The 14606-nt window shown below is 37.0% G+C and overlaps 1 protein-coding gene across 7 annotated transcripts in view; it reads left to right on the top strand.

The window, feature by feature from the left end:
• BMP2K (BMP2 inducible kinase) overlaps positions 1–14606 on the top strand; it is a 115499-nt gene that overhangs the window by 70230 nt on the left and 30663 nt on the right. For all 7 annotated transcript variants that reach the window (XM_061993758.1, XM_061993755.1, XM_061993759.1 and 4 more), the window contains 7 exons: positions 6724–6842; positions 8128–8233; positions 9808–9950; positions 10247–10368; positions 11419–11500; positions 12138–12270; positions 14065–14168. In XM_061993758.1, the coding sequence (XP_061849742.1) occupies positions 6786–6842; positions 8128–8233; positions 9808–9950; positions 10247–10368; positions 11419–11500; positions 12138–12270; positions 14065–14168 (747 nt within the window). In that variant the 5' untranslated portion in view covers positions 6724–6785. The remainder of the gene's footprint in view (positions 1–6723; positions 6843–8127; positions 8234–9807; positions 9951–10246; positions 10369–11418; positions 11501–12137; positions 12271–14064; positions 14169–14606) is intronic.

The raw sequence follows: 14606 nt of genomic DNA, 5'->3' as shown, positions 1-14606 counted from the left end.
GTGTTTTTATGCAGTTACTGACATTTCATACTGCCTTTATTCATACCACTTTTATTTACTTTTTTGCTATCTGGTCAGCAAGCATGCATGGGTGTTAGGGCTTGGGTTGGCAGCCCTACAACCAGGGTGGTGGGACAATTGACATCTGGCACCTTCCTATCTGGGGTGCTCTTACTAAGCTCGGGGCTAGCAGTGGCTTGTGCATGGAGACAGCAGTATAGAGTGAAGTCATAGCAGCACATAGGGGTGATGGAGACTGGATGACACTTAACCTCCATTCTGGAATCCTAGCATACAACATGAGGTACATACAATGATAATTCCTGCAACAGCTAGTATCACGGGGGAACTGATACTTTTGTTAATGGGGTGCCTTGTTGTCATCTTGTGCAGAGGTGTTTCAGGAATGAAAAGGTAGAATTGTGGTGAGTGGCTTGAGCAAAAATTCTTCATGAGGCTTGAAAACTGTTAATATGTAGCTTCTCAACAATCACACACTGTTTGGAATCAGATTGAAAGTTTTGAATTATTTGAGTATGTTGTGTTTCTGAAGGTTTTGCTGTCTCAAATACATACAGATTTTGTTGGCTTGAAGAACTAAAGCAGTGTTCTCTATGTTAAACTATCTCTTGTGTGTTACTTTTGGTCTGTTGCTCCCATAAGTGTGCCTGCAATACAGCATCTGTACTTAGTTACAAAAGACAGTACCTCTGTGGAGGAAGGAATTGCTTTGTTGTGGGAAGGAAGGAGTTTCTGATACATTGAAGAAGTGCCCTGTAATTATCCTAATAGGATGTCAATGATGGTATGGAGTTACGAGCACTGTAGCAGTGTACCGTGGGAGAAGTTGAGAAGCAGGATAAAAGAGAGGACTGGGTGACACAATAGCAATGTATCAGGATCACAGAAGTACTACCTCTGAGCTCCAAAGATGCACTGTTCATTATGTACTTCACTATACTATGTTGAAGATATCATCAAAACTGAGCTAGAAGAAATAGCTCTTGACATGGTCTCATCTGCAACTGCAGCAGAAAGGAGTTTACTCAAAATTCCTGATACAATAGCTTAACACGTTGATAAAAGGCCTTTCCCAGTGCTCTATGCAGAAGTGTATGTGGGTATTAAGAGCTGTTTTTTTCATGAGATCGTGCTTTCTTTGTGGAGGATTACTTCTTTCCTGACTTTCTTCATTAGTATCCCGTTCTCTTGGATGCCAGTTTCTGTGGTGTCTCAGCACTTCATTAAAATATAGAAGTCAGAGTTGGGATTTTTTTTTTTCTGACAATGAGCATGCACTTGAAACATTAAATGAGGCCTTACTGTTGTCCTTCATGTCAACTTGCAAGAAGAATGTTATTTCTTCATATTGCTTGGAGCCTATCTGCAGGGCATTCATGCTACTACTTTGAGAGGGACTTCTTGCTACTACTTCTGAGAGGGTATTTTGAGTGAATTTATAGTCCATAAAGTGGTTCATGCTTGTTCATCAGGCTTGCAAACTCTCAGAAAGCTGTGCAATTTCACAAGCTGGGTAATTTCCAAAGCAGGATGTCTCTGGTGTTTTAAAGGCCAAATCTTTTTTTAAGAATATTTTTTAAGAATACTAGCACGTGGATGGATAGCTGTGTTATTGCAAAGGGGGGAAAAAAGGTTAGCAGTGGTATCTGTGGGGAGAAAGGTCACTGGAAAAGATTTTGCACTTCAACCCGTTTATCCAGCTTTGTGGAGAGAGGGATGCAAGGCCATTTTGCTGGCTAAGGTCATTCGAAGCTGAGACATGATCTTGTGAACTGGCTTCAAGTTGGAAATAAACTATGCTTGAGGTTCTTCTGCTTTAAGAACAACTTTACATAATGACTGAAAAGCCAGTTCTGGAACTGTGCTGTAGTGGAGACAGTTATGTTGGCCTTACAGCCTTTCTTAGCGCTCACAGCTTGAAAGGTTAGTTTTTAAAAAACTATCCCTTTTTCAGCTCCAGATTATGTTTAATTGTTAAGGAAATTTGTAAATATATACCTACCCAGATTGTCTGGGTACACCTGAACAACTAGGATCTGTTAATTCCCACATGTATTTCTTCATTTCATACTGGAGAACTGGATGTAAATACTGTATCTGAAAATAAAAATTTATGTATTGATTAGCTTTAGAAAAACTTATTTTTGCTTATTTATTTGTGTCTAATGGAAATGGATGTTAAAATTCTTCCACTTCTCCATAACAGCCATTTTTTAATGCATTTGTGGAGAAGCTTTTACACCTTGCTGGTTTTATGACAGAGACTGCAGTAGCTTCTGTTTCTGGTTCAGCATTTACAGGTTTGAATAATGGTTATTGCGTATTACTATACAGATGAAATTCTCCTCATGAAGTTCTATTCTGTTTGTCTGAGATCTAAGCATATAATAGAGTAGTAGCTTCTCATTGTCTGGAGGAACTATTTGGTGCTTCTCTGTTTCAATAGTGTATATATATATATATTTTTGTTGGTATATCTGAAATATGCATAACTTCTTTCAGAATATCTTTCTTGGTATTCTTGTTGTCCGTCCTACAAAATAGTTGTGAGCAGTCTGAAAGATGGTAAAAGTACTGCAAGATTCTTCAGCCTTACTTTGTTCTACCTGAGTAAGCAAATAGGAAATTGTGAATTCTGACAGCTACGTGGTTTCGTGGTTGGAGTTTCAGGAATGTAACATGGTAAAGTATAAATAGAAAAACGAGGCTCGTGACATTTTTTGAGGTTGACCTTGGATATGAATAGGAAAAAACCTGACTAGAAAATGTGACTGATGTAGATTTTTTTTTCTTTAAAAGAACAAACCCAAAACTGAACTGAACCCCAGGAAAACAAACCCACAAAACCCCAAAACCTTGCTAGTTGGCTTGTTAATAAGATCACAAAAGTGTATGTTGAAGATGAAAATGGCTGTTCATGGTAAGAAAGAGTTGTGAATTTCAACTTTCTGAGGTTTGTAATGAGTTTATTTGTGAAAGCTTCAGGATTTTAATCGTGCTTAGTATCTACTGACTTACATAGCTGTAGATGCAATAGAAAGGCTTTTAAAACAAGTATTTCAAGGAAAAGTGACTTGTCCAATGCGACTGTCCTGTGTAACTTTGGACTATTTTGGTCTTGGATGAATCTCTTTTGTAAGAGATTCAGCTCCTAGAAGTCTTTTTGCGTTTCAATAATGCATCTCTGTTACCAACAGTGCTTGCAGCACAAATCTAAAACATAGCCCCCTTCAAACGACTATGAAACACGTTCAGCTCCATCCTAGACAAACCGGTGTGATGTCTCACATCTGGTAAAAGGGATGGAAGTCATTTGATTCTAGTGACACAGCACACAATGAAAGGGACGTGTTATTTTTTCTGAGGAAAATAGCATCCTGTCAGCTCTTTGTGGTGAGGTTTGAGAGTAACAGGTGACTCTTCGTTATGAAGTGCACAGATGCAGTGCCTCACTTGATTCACATTTAGACATCTCCCAGCTTTGATGTTATGTGGGCCAGTATGGGACGGCTAAATGTAGTGCTGCTGTGATCATGCAAAATGATACTTTCTTTGTGCTTTTGCCTTGCATGTGAATCTCTTGAGAGATACACTAAGTTCTGTATTCAGGTCTCGAATGTTGACTGTGTTACCAACCGTATGGTTTCCTTAATCACTTTTCACGTGACCTCTCAATTTATGTTTGAGGATTTTTTTTGAGGATGGGGAGCAGAGAGGAGAAACTGAGATTGTGACATGAAGTTCTGCCTGTGCCTGGTGGCCTTATGTATGGTTGTCATGAATATGTTAGTGGCAATTTTTAGATAGTATTTAAAATTACTGACAAGCTAAAGGATTTTCTGTATTGAAATACTGAAATGGCTAAGGGCTGTGAGGTTCATACAATTTTATTGCCAAACCTGTTGACAGCCTGAGCACATATACAGTTTGCGAAGTTACATTTGGCCACCATGCCCTTTCCATCAGGTTTTAGCAAAGGTGCTTCATAAAAAAGATTACCCAAAGTTATGTTGCTTTTTGATGGAGAGGCCTCTAAGTTGACAGGGCTGTTGTTTGTTGCTCAGTAAATGAAGAATGTATGCTACTCAGTGCATGCATAGCTGCCTTGGGCCCAGCTGCTGCATGCTGTGGCATTTCTTGTCCATGGGAAGATGGGGACATACTTATGGGATAGTGGGGGAGTTGAGCCTTGATTATATTAGGTATTTAAGAAGACAACTGGAATTGTCATGATGGATTGTAAAGAGTCAAAGCCTATAGAGAAGACAGTGGCTTAACATTTGGAATTTTCTTGTCATCTTTTTCTTGTGTCATAGCTTATAACAGGTTGCTTTTAAGCGGTGGTATGGAAAATTGAGTGTACTTTGTCTCCACCCATATGAAATAATTGAGTATTTTTTAAGCTTCTGAAAATATTGGTGAAATGCTGGCTCCTATGCTGATGGACAAGCAGAAGTACAGTTTGGTTGAGTCTGCAATCTTGAGTCTCTGAGCAGAGCAACAAGTCATTTCTGGTTGTGTTTGTGTACAGGACCTGGCAATATAGGTATTTGTCTCCCCCTCTCTTCAGACAGAGAGTCATGTTCAGTGAGAGTTTTAATTCATGTTTACAGCACTGATTGTTGCTTGGTTCAGTGCTTTCAGTGAGAAGTTTAACATCAGAAGCAACTGAAAAGGTTTATAGTTTAATGGTTTAAAGGACATTAGTGACTATTCATTTTCCTGTGACTATTAATATACTTAATTTTTGTTCAGTGTTGTGCACTTGGCTCTTTCAAAGGATTCTTATAGTAGTGTTATTTACTAATGGAAAACCATTCAAGGTCACTTGGCAAAATGGGGAATAGGTCTGCTTTTATGGCTCTTTCAGGGTCAAGTATTGGTTAATATTGCCACCTAATGGCAAGAAGAGTGGTTGTCTTGAGTGTTTAAATTCTTTCACTACTTTCTGCTGATCGTTTTTACCCAATCCTGTCTACTCTGGTTATGTAAAAACAATTGTCAGAGAAACTGGAAATCTAACATTTTGTTTATGTCCTCGTGCTATAGAGTATTTAAGACAGTGAAACTGGTTAAAAAGGCAGGAACTGATTTGGTCGTCTTATTGTTAGTCTTTGGTGCTTTGCCGGAGTACTGCTTTATATTTTTGGTCAAGTAATGGTGTGTAAAAAATAAATCTGTTTTTATTGAGAGGCTAGTACACCAAAGCTTCCACCAATGAAGGTCTGCACGTCATTCAACAGAACTCACCAGCCCTGTAGGATAACTTCACCCCCAGCTGAAGTTTGGTGTTAGGACTTGAGTAACTTAAATGTTCCTGATCATGTCCAGGGGAGGGCCTATTAAACAAGATTAAATACAGTAGGTTTGTAGAATTTAGACTATTTTCTTAAAATTGGCAGTAATTGTGTCTGACAGCATCTTGTCTGCCTAAATGAACAATTAAGTTAAAAAAAAATAGCTATTTGATCGTCAAGAAAATTTGCTAATAAAACTTAGCTTCTTCAGTTGTAAATTATGTGCATGTTTGCTCAAGTGCATGAGAATGGTATCAAATGAAATGCATTATACTTAGAATCTGCAACCAATGTTTACTATCAGGAAACACGAAACATACACATTTCAATCAGCTGCCTAATGATCAGAGTAGTTAATAATTTAATTTACATATTTCTGTCCTGATTTTATACCCAAGTGTTTGCAGTAGTTGAAAGATGGCAGTCAAGTAAGAAAAGTATGGATTTATGTGAGCTTCTCTGAGACAGGTTTCCTAAAACTGTGGGAAAGCTTGAGGTGACGCTCACGTAATCTGCTTGAGGCCTTGGGCAGTAGTTAAGACTAACAGAAGACAGATAAAACAGGAGAATGTTATTTTTTTTTCCCCTGTGGTTTGCCTGAGTATTTGGAATTATTTTCTGTGTGGGCTGTTTCACTTTGCTTCTCTTTAGAATTCCTGTTTGTGTGGTTTTTCTTTATTAGTTCAGAGGAAAACAAAAACCTCATCCTGAGAGGCTGGGAAATGGGCTTGAGTACGTGGCTCACAGTTCCTGACACTGTTGAACTAAGGATGCTCCTGGTGGGACTAGTGTGGGGAAAAAGTTCAGTTCTTAACTGTTCATTTAGTATGGGTTTTGATGCAAACACTACTTCAGATTTTATTTGCTTGCACTGTAATTCCAGGGAAGTTCTACCTGTCTTCTGTGCCAAAAAGCTGCATGACAGTTTCTGTATCTGTCAAGACTTTTTTTTCCTTAATATTTTAACTTTTATGTTGTAAAATGTAGAGTTAGGTAATCTAGTATTAGTCTTGATCAAGGATTGGGGGATTTGGAAATTAAGAAGATCTAGAGAATATCTTCACTTTGTTCAGGTTTCCAGATGACTCTGAAAGTACTTCAGGGTTGATACTTGAATGTGTGGTGTTTGGGCTGGGCTTTAGACATTTATTTGAATGTGAAAATGCTTTTCCATTATTAATGTTTAATATTGTAATAAAATAGCAAGATCCTTGGGTTTTTTTTCAAGAATATCACTGTGTGAAATGGATTGTGATAGCAAAGCTTTATTACTTCTTGTTTGTTACTCCTCACTCCATGAATCACAATAGATTTTCTTATTAATTTTTTAATTTGTAGAGGTGTTGATTAGAGGAGTAACAAAAACTCAAGAAGCTTCATTTGCTTATAATTGTTTTTCTTCCAGGTGGCTTCTCAACTGTGTTTCTGGTACGTACCCACGGCGGGATACGTTGTGCACTGAAGCGAATGTATGTTAATAATATGCCGGATCTCAACATATGCAAGAGAGAAATTACAATTATGGTAAGAAGCCCACTAGAGAATGTACTAATTTGTTACATACATACACCAAATGCCTCTTCAGTGACAGTAATTTCTGTTGCATTCTGGATTTTGCACCATTTGTTTCAGAAACTAAAGCCAAGTTTAGGATTGGTGCATGATTAACTTATAAAGCAATTATAAAAGATGTATTGGATATCACAGTCCATTTGTTTGCTACATCTGGTTCCCAAGTGCAAAGAATTTCTTCCAGTTCTACAGTGGTGACTTAAATTCTCAAGGCCTGTGCATGCCACAGCTTTGTTAGTTGAATGATGCTGCTGGTGGCTTCCACAAGTATTGTCACCCTGTGTAGGTGTAAGCGTGTTCTTGAAGTTGCAGTCCATTGTTGAGGTAACTGTTCTACCTGTAGCTGAACTCCCTCATGTCATCAGAGTTTCTAATGTTTTTTAGCAGATGACTAACAGATGAGGAGAAGAAGGTTTAGTCAGACACATTTGGGGTTATGATTACTTGACAGGTAAAAAAAAACCAAACCAAAACAAAAAACCCAACCTAGTTGTTGTCTAGGTGAGAGAGAGTCTGTTGTATTGCCTTCTGGTAGATACTCTGAAGACTGTTTATCTCCCATCTCCGTACAGGTCTTGCTTATGTGTGTTCTAAGCTTAGCAGCACCTGTTTATTTATCTGATGTGAAAGGTTCTTTTATGTTAAGTTGTCTTACAGGCAGAAACTCTGTAGTGCAGATGAGGAGACTTTATAGGCAGGTGTGAAATAAGCATGGTTTAATTCTGCATGTAAAATGGCTAAGTTGTTGGTTGTTGTTTTTTTGTTTCCTTAGAGATATCTTCAACTGCTTGTGTGTGATGACTTCGTAAAACTTTCTAATAGTTCAGGTGGCAGCAGCTCATGGGTTTTCTCTGACTCCTTTTTTTTTCACAACTGAGATTGTTTTTCATTTTAGCTTAGGATGGGCACAAGTAGCTTGATTCTTCTATATCTCCTGCATATCAAGGCTCTACTTCACAAAGTTGTTTTAGAGAGCAGTAGTTAGGATGCCTTTGCAATGAGAAGCACATAAATGTTGTTTTCCAAATAGTAATTGCATTGTGTTTGATCTGTTTCAGTCATTCTGACATTTCTGGCAGTGACAAGCTTATGTTCTCTGTGTTGCTTTCTCAAGTGGTGGATGTGGGGCAGGGGTTATCTTAACTTGAAAACATAAATACTTGCCTGAAAGCTTGTACTATCTTATGTTTGTTTAATTTTTTCTGTGCTGAAGTGTAATGTGCATTTTTTTTTACAGAAAGAGTTGTCTGGGCACAAGAACATTGTGAGCTATTTGGATTGTGCTGTTAACTCGATAAGTGATAATGTTTGGGAGGTACTCATTCTCATGGAGTACTGTCGAGGTAAGAACCAACTCTTAGGTTTTCAGAGTAAATGCAGGGAAAATGTTTGTATCTTGTTATTTGGAATTGTTCCCTTAATATGGAAGGTTAACTTACATATCTCAACAGCTGGATTCTAATTAGTTCTTTTTGCTTTTCTGAGTTGTTGAATACAGAAAATGTAAATGTCAATTTCATGTGGCTTTCTAATTGAGTATGATTAGAAACAGGGAAATTATTTGTACAAGTATAAAGTGAAACTTCATCCTTGATGATCAATGTGTAACTAGAACGTAATTTGATAGGAAAGATGGGCAAGCTTTTAACTGCTGTTATCTATCTGCTCTTTTGTTTTAAATAACAATATTAAAGTTGCTTCACTCTTACCTGAGAGGTTATAAATGAACACAGAATAGTTAATGTTGATAATGATGGCAAAATAGTAGCAGTTCTGTGGTCCTGATACTGTCGCTGTGTTTCAAACAATATGTAAAACCGGGTAGTTGCTATTTCTCACTACACATAGGCATTGGGATAAATTTGCCCTTGAGTTTAGCCTCTGAAGTTTACCGGAAATTTATGGTAACTGGGCACTGACCAGATGGTGATTAACCCAAATATCTAGTGATAGGGGAACAACGGCTACAAATGCAAAGTAAATATTTCTAGACTAGAAAGAAAACCTGTCCCATTGCCCATACTGCCTGAAGAATACTTTTATTTGAAGTTTACATAGGTTTTACTTGCAGTAGAATCAGTAAACATTACAGCTTGTGCCATCTGTACCATAAGGAGCCAATGATAGCATTGATATACCTTTTAGGGAAGGAATAAGGAGATAACTTGAGCACTAATGGACATGTTTTTTGGCTTTCTGCTCTACTTGCGTGAGTGAGATTTTGTATCCTTGTGGGAGCCCACTTCTGACTCCTTATTGGTAGTAGTCTTTCCTCTCTTTATAATGGTAAATGGTGATGTTATGTCAACTACCGGATGACTTGACAATTTTAGGCTTTTCCTTTTAAAAGCATCCTTGTTTTGACGCAACACTCACCAAGGCCTTGCAGATACTGAGTCTTGCTTCATCTCTTGATGATAAGTGAGCATTTTGGTAGGAAGAAGCTAATGTGATTTCTTCAAGAAACAGGGAAATAACTATTCCTGGTCTTGGAAAGAAACCTATGAGAGGTTAAGTGAAATCTTTCTCAAAGAGTGGATTCAGGGCTCTCCCCTGTCCCCTGCCCCTCCCTTTTTTCTTTGTCTTCCATAAAGACCAAGAGAGAGGGTGTCTTTAATATGCAGTAAATAGACTTCTGTTGGTCGATACAGGTCTAAATGCAAGAGACACTTTCGAGGTAAAATCTTTGTGATGGATTTTTTTTTTTGTTTTTTTTACTGTATTTTTCTTTTCAGACAATAACTTTTTTGTCTAAGATGATGTAAGAATACTAATTTGGAAAACTAGGCTTGTTTTATTCAAATACAGTGACTGTGGAAAAGTCTGTTGTGTATTATTTGTGGATTTCTTGCACATACATAAGTCTTCATGTGATGGGAATTAGTAAAAAAAAAAAAAAATCTTGTTATTTCTTCAGCTGGACAAGTTGTGAATCAGATGAATCAGCGTCTGCAGACAGGCTTTACTGAGTCAGAAGTGATGAGAATATTTTGTGATACCTGTGAAGCTGTTGCCCGATTGCATCAGTGCAAAACACCTATAGTTCACCGGGATCTGAAGGTATGCGCTTAATAAAAGGAGCATTGAGGTTAAAATGAGTGATCTGTTCAAAAAGAATGGAGAATATAGCAACTATTCCACTAAGACCAATTTCTGGGTAGGAGAGCAGTTGCTGTTAGCGGAGTCATGAACAGAAACTAAACCATATGACATCACTTACTGCTAATGCCAAGTCTGTCAGTTGATGTTTAAGCAAACTTTGCTGTTTGTGTGTGGGGAATGTGTAGTAACAGTGAATGTGGAAATTAATGCCATTATTTTTATCTAATGCTTTTGTGTGTTGATTTCTTTTCAAGGTGGAGAATATATTGTTAAATGATAACGGGAACTATGTTCTCTGTGATTTTGGCAGTGCTACTAACAAATACCTTAATCCTCAAAAAGATGGTGTTAATGTGGTTGAAGAGGAAATTAAAAAGTAAGTTCACTTTTAATAACTAGTGATTGTGCTGCTAGGAAACTCCATATATGATTGTGCAGTGTGCATGTATCTTATATGTATGGAACTTAAGAATTATGTAATCAATATAAACCAAATATTATTTATCTTATTAATGTGAATTTGAATTCATGTTGACATAAATATAATAAAACAGTGGAACTATTCAGTAACATATTTTTTGCACTTGTTCAGAAGTTGTTTTTGCAAAACTGAGACTCTTAAGAATAATAGAACTTAAAATGCTGAAAAAAATCATGCTGTCTTGAAATTTAGTTGTCCAAAAAATGTATATCTTGACTACTGGCCATTTTGGGAGTTTGATATTTAAATCTGTGCTATTTTAATACAGGTAATGATATGAGAGAAAAAGAACTAATGTAAATAAGCATTCGACTGGATTTATGTAGAGTCTTATTTATAGAGTAAGGTCCATGTTCATTCTCCTAACACTGACCAGAAAAATACTTTAACTTCTTATCACGGGTGCGTTGTATTATTCAGTTTTGCCCCTTCTGGCTAACTGCTACAGGGGAGTAAGTACAGGCTACATGTTCTCAAGTTATAAAATTGTACAGGTTGGGTTTTTTCCCCTCTCTGAAAACAACTTTGACTACCAGTTTAATAATTGTTTTGAGCTGTTTCTTTTGAAGTCTACATTCTGTGTGTTTCAGCATGTGATATATAAGGGTCCTAACAGGGGTATTCCCTAACATTTTTTAAAAATTTGGTTATTGCAGTATTTAAGCAAAGTGACTCTTGAAATAGTTTGTGTGTGGCGGAGATAACGTTAGAAGTCAATCTTAACTGACAGAATATTTATTCTGTATCAAAATGTTACATTGTTACTCCAAGTATTCTCTGTGATGCTGCAAATGCAATAAATGATTTGCATTGTGTAAGACAATTCTAGGTGCATATCTGAATCCTGAGTGTGAGTGATGCGTGTGTGACGGATGCAGGAAAGCACACTTTCAATTCTGAGGCACACTTTTTCACCTACATCCTCTTTTAAATCTGTTCTATTAGGTATACAACACTCTCATACAGAGCTCCCGAAATGATCAATCTTTATGGAGGAAAGCCAATTACTACGAAGGCAGATATCTGGGTAAGGAAAAACAAATCAGGCACTCTGAAATATGGAACTAATTAAGAGATTTGGGAAGTTAAAAGCAGCAACTGAAAAACTCAATTTTTCTGAGTGAAATATATACACAATGCAGAATATAGTAGAGATATCTTTGGTAGCTACATCTTCTGTAAATAAAATGAATGCCATGTGTAATGATCACTTTTAGTTAAGGGGAACATGATGTAGAATTTTTTTCCCTTTTGTTGTCTCAGGTTACTACTTGGTGGTCACCAGTGATTTCTCTTGGAAACTTGATGGCAGTGTGATAAGGAAAGGTGTTTTTATTAGGTGATACGCAGTGAAGTAAATGGAGACTAAATTCAGTAGAAATGCTAGTGGTGTCTCTGGTGATATGACAATGCAAATGCAGCTCTTTGAGTATGCTCTAATTTTAGTGGTTTGTTGTCTCACATAGGAGTCAGTGGGAGAGAAAGCCTTTTTAGAGCTGCTTTATATATTAGCTTGACACATGAACAGTGTTTTATAATGCAGCTTCTACATAACAGTGTAAGCATCAGCTGTAGCTAGGATGCAATTTATTTCTGGTTGATGCTGCTTTATTGTTCAAAAGGCTTACTCTCGTCCTTTTACTGTGCCTTTTCTTTTTTTACAGGCACTTGGCTGCTTGCTGTATAAACTTTGTTTCTTTTCACTTCCCTTTGGAGAAAGTCAAGTTGCTATTTGTGATGGAAGCTTTACCATTCCGGACAATTCCCGATACTCTCATAGTATACACTGTTTGATACGTAAGTCTCCAGGCAGCATGGAAATTCTCTTGGCTCATAAATCAAATGAAACACAGAAGATCCTGCTAATATAGGCAATTGACTTGAGTGGGGTGGTACAGACTGGCTGGGTTCTTGAGTAAAGAGTGGGAGTTGCTCCTGGCTACCATCTGTCTTGCAGCTCCTGCACTTGCCCTTGAAAGGAGGCTTGTTTATGCATTTGGTCAACAGGGGAATGTCCCACGGAGTACACACTGAGGTTCCAACCTAGAGAGCAATTTGAGAAACCTAGGGAGAACTTTATTTGAAGCAGTGCTAAAAGTAAGCCAGGTGAATGCAGTATGAACAAGGCTTTTTCTTGGACAGCTGACATGTTAAAATCAGCTACTGTGTTCTTGGCATTTTAATGGATGAGTTAATATTTCAGAATTTAAACTGAATAAAACAGTGCAAAGACTTACCAGACTAAATTGTACTTCTCAACTCAGAAGAGCTTTATTGAAGAACTTCTTGGTTTCATTGAAAGGCATGGATGATTTTTTTTCCTTAGGTGACCATACACCACAAAAGGCTAAGGGGAACGAAAAGGGTAGTTCTTAATTTAGTTCGTTTTTGCTCTTAATTGTGTATTTTCTATGGAATGTCAGACTGTTAGTGGTATTTTCTATCCAAATTGGACTGTTGTTCTTAGATGAATTTGCAAGTGCAAGTTGAGTGTAGAAACATCAATATACTGAGATGAGTTGCACTGTGGAGAACATCATAGTAGTTTCATTACTTACAGGAGAGCAAAAATCTGATCAAGTTTGTGCAACCCAAAGTATCAGGTATGAACTCTGGCAAAAGTGTTCACACACAAGAGTATGCAGGAGAGTACGCATTCAAAGAGTGTGCAGGAGAACTTTGGACAACATCAAACTGTGAGGCTAGCACTTAATCTGTTACCCAGATACAGAATCTAAAATTCAAAGTAATAATGAGTGTTTTCAGTTGTCTTTGTTTTCAGCATTGAGCAAGTTAATGTCAAAGAGTGTGACTGACTGAATATGAAAACCTTTGAAAGATTGATTAAGAGCTCTTATAATTTATTTCAGTTATTTATGCAGTGACCATACAGTTTATGCTTTTGTGTGATACAAGACACCAAATACAAACCACTTTTTAAGCACACATTCATAATTTAAAAACAGTATATAACTCACAATACATTAAATAGTTGTGTCACGGTGCTACTTTTTAGAAGAGTACAGGTTTTAATCCTGTCTCCTTACAGTATAGTTCGTACTTACAGTACGAACACTGATTTATTAAGATTCGGTGAACTACTGTGCCGAAATGAGTGCTACTGGCTGGCATGGAACATGTGGGAGTGTGGAACAATCTCATCATGTAAACTTCCCTTGTTTCCATTTGGAATAGAAGACAAAAAAAGCTGCTGTTGGTTGTAAAAGGTATTTAACAGGTTCTGGCTTCATCTCAGCTTTTCTACAAGGTGGAGACTGGTGAGTGACAAACTGAAGATTCTCCACTGTGTAATATTTCAGAATCAAGTGGCATAAATCACTTCATGGAAAGTGTTCTTTCTCCATTTAATGGTGCTGTCATTGCAAATTTACGTCTGTTTTATTTTGTAAAATGCGTTAAAGAGAAAACTTGCCGTGAGCTATATTGACCATGAAATAATGGCTTTGAGTAATATTGTATAATCTGTCAAAAACTGATATAAATTCAGCTACTCTTACAACAACTGAATGTCAAAATGTCAAGCAGCATACATCTTGATACATCCAGAATCTATCTTGCTGATTTTTGCAGGGTATATGCTTGAACCAGATCAAGAACAGAGGCCCGATATCTTCCAAGTATCTTACTTTGCCTTTAAACTTGCCAAAAAGGATTGTCCAGTGTCTAATATTAATGTAAGTAGTAACATTTAATTTTTTTCTATATTTTACTATAATTTGTAGATAGCATTGAGAATAGTCTTATCAAGTCATGTGAGAGAGAGATTATTTCAGTTTCTTCAATTTAAAACCTAGAGCAGAGTACAATTGAAGCTCCTATTGCATTTGTGCAATATTAATGCTCTAAACATTTTTTAATTGAGGATGTAGCTTCATGAACTGCATTAATACTGCACCAATACCTGGCTTACTGTCTTAACCATTGCTAACCCATTACTAATTACAGAAACTCTAATGCTTTTAGTATGAAATATGCTACATAACTTTAAGGTTGTTGACAATAGGAGGTTCAATATTGTAACTGTAGTGTCAAGAACATTTCTATTTGTTCTGGATAAACCCTTAATTATCCTTAGCCATTATGTTAATGCACTGAGAGGACTACAGTGAACT

This window comes from Colius striatus, chromosome 3 (genome assembly GCF_028858725.1).
Source record: "Colius striatus isolate bColStr4 chromosome 3, bColStr4.1.hap1, whole genome shotgun sequence".
NCBI lineage: Eukaryota > Metazoa > Chordata > Aves > Coliiformes > Coliidae > Colius > Colius striatus.
The sequence above is the reverse complement of the archived record's forward strand: the minus strand, read 5'-3'. Positions and strand labels throughout refer to the sequence as shown.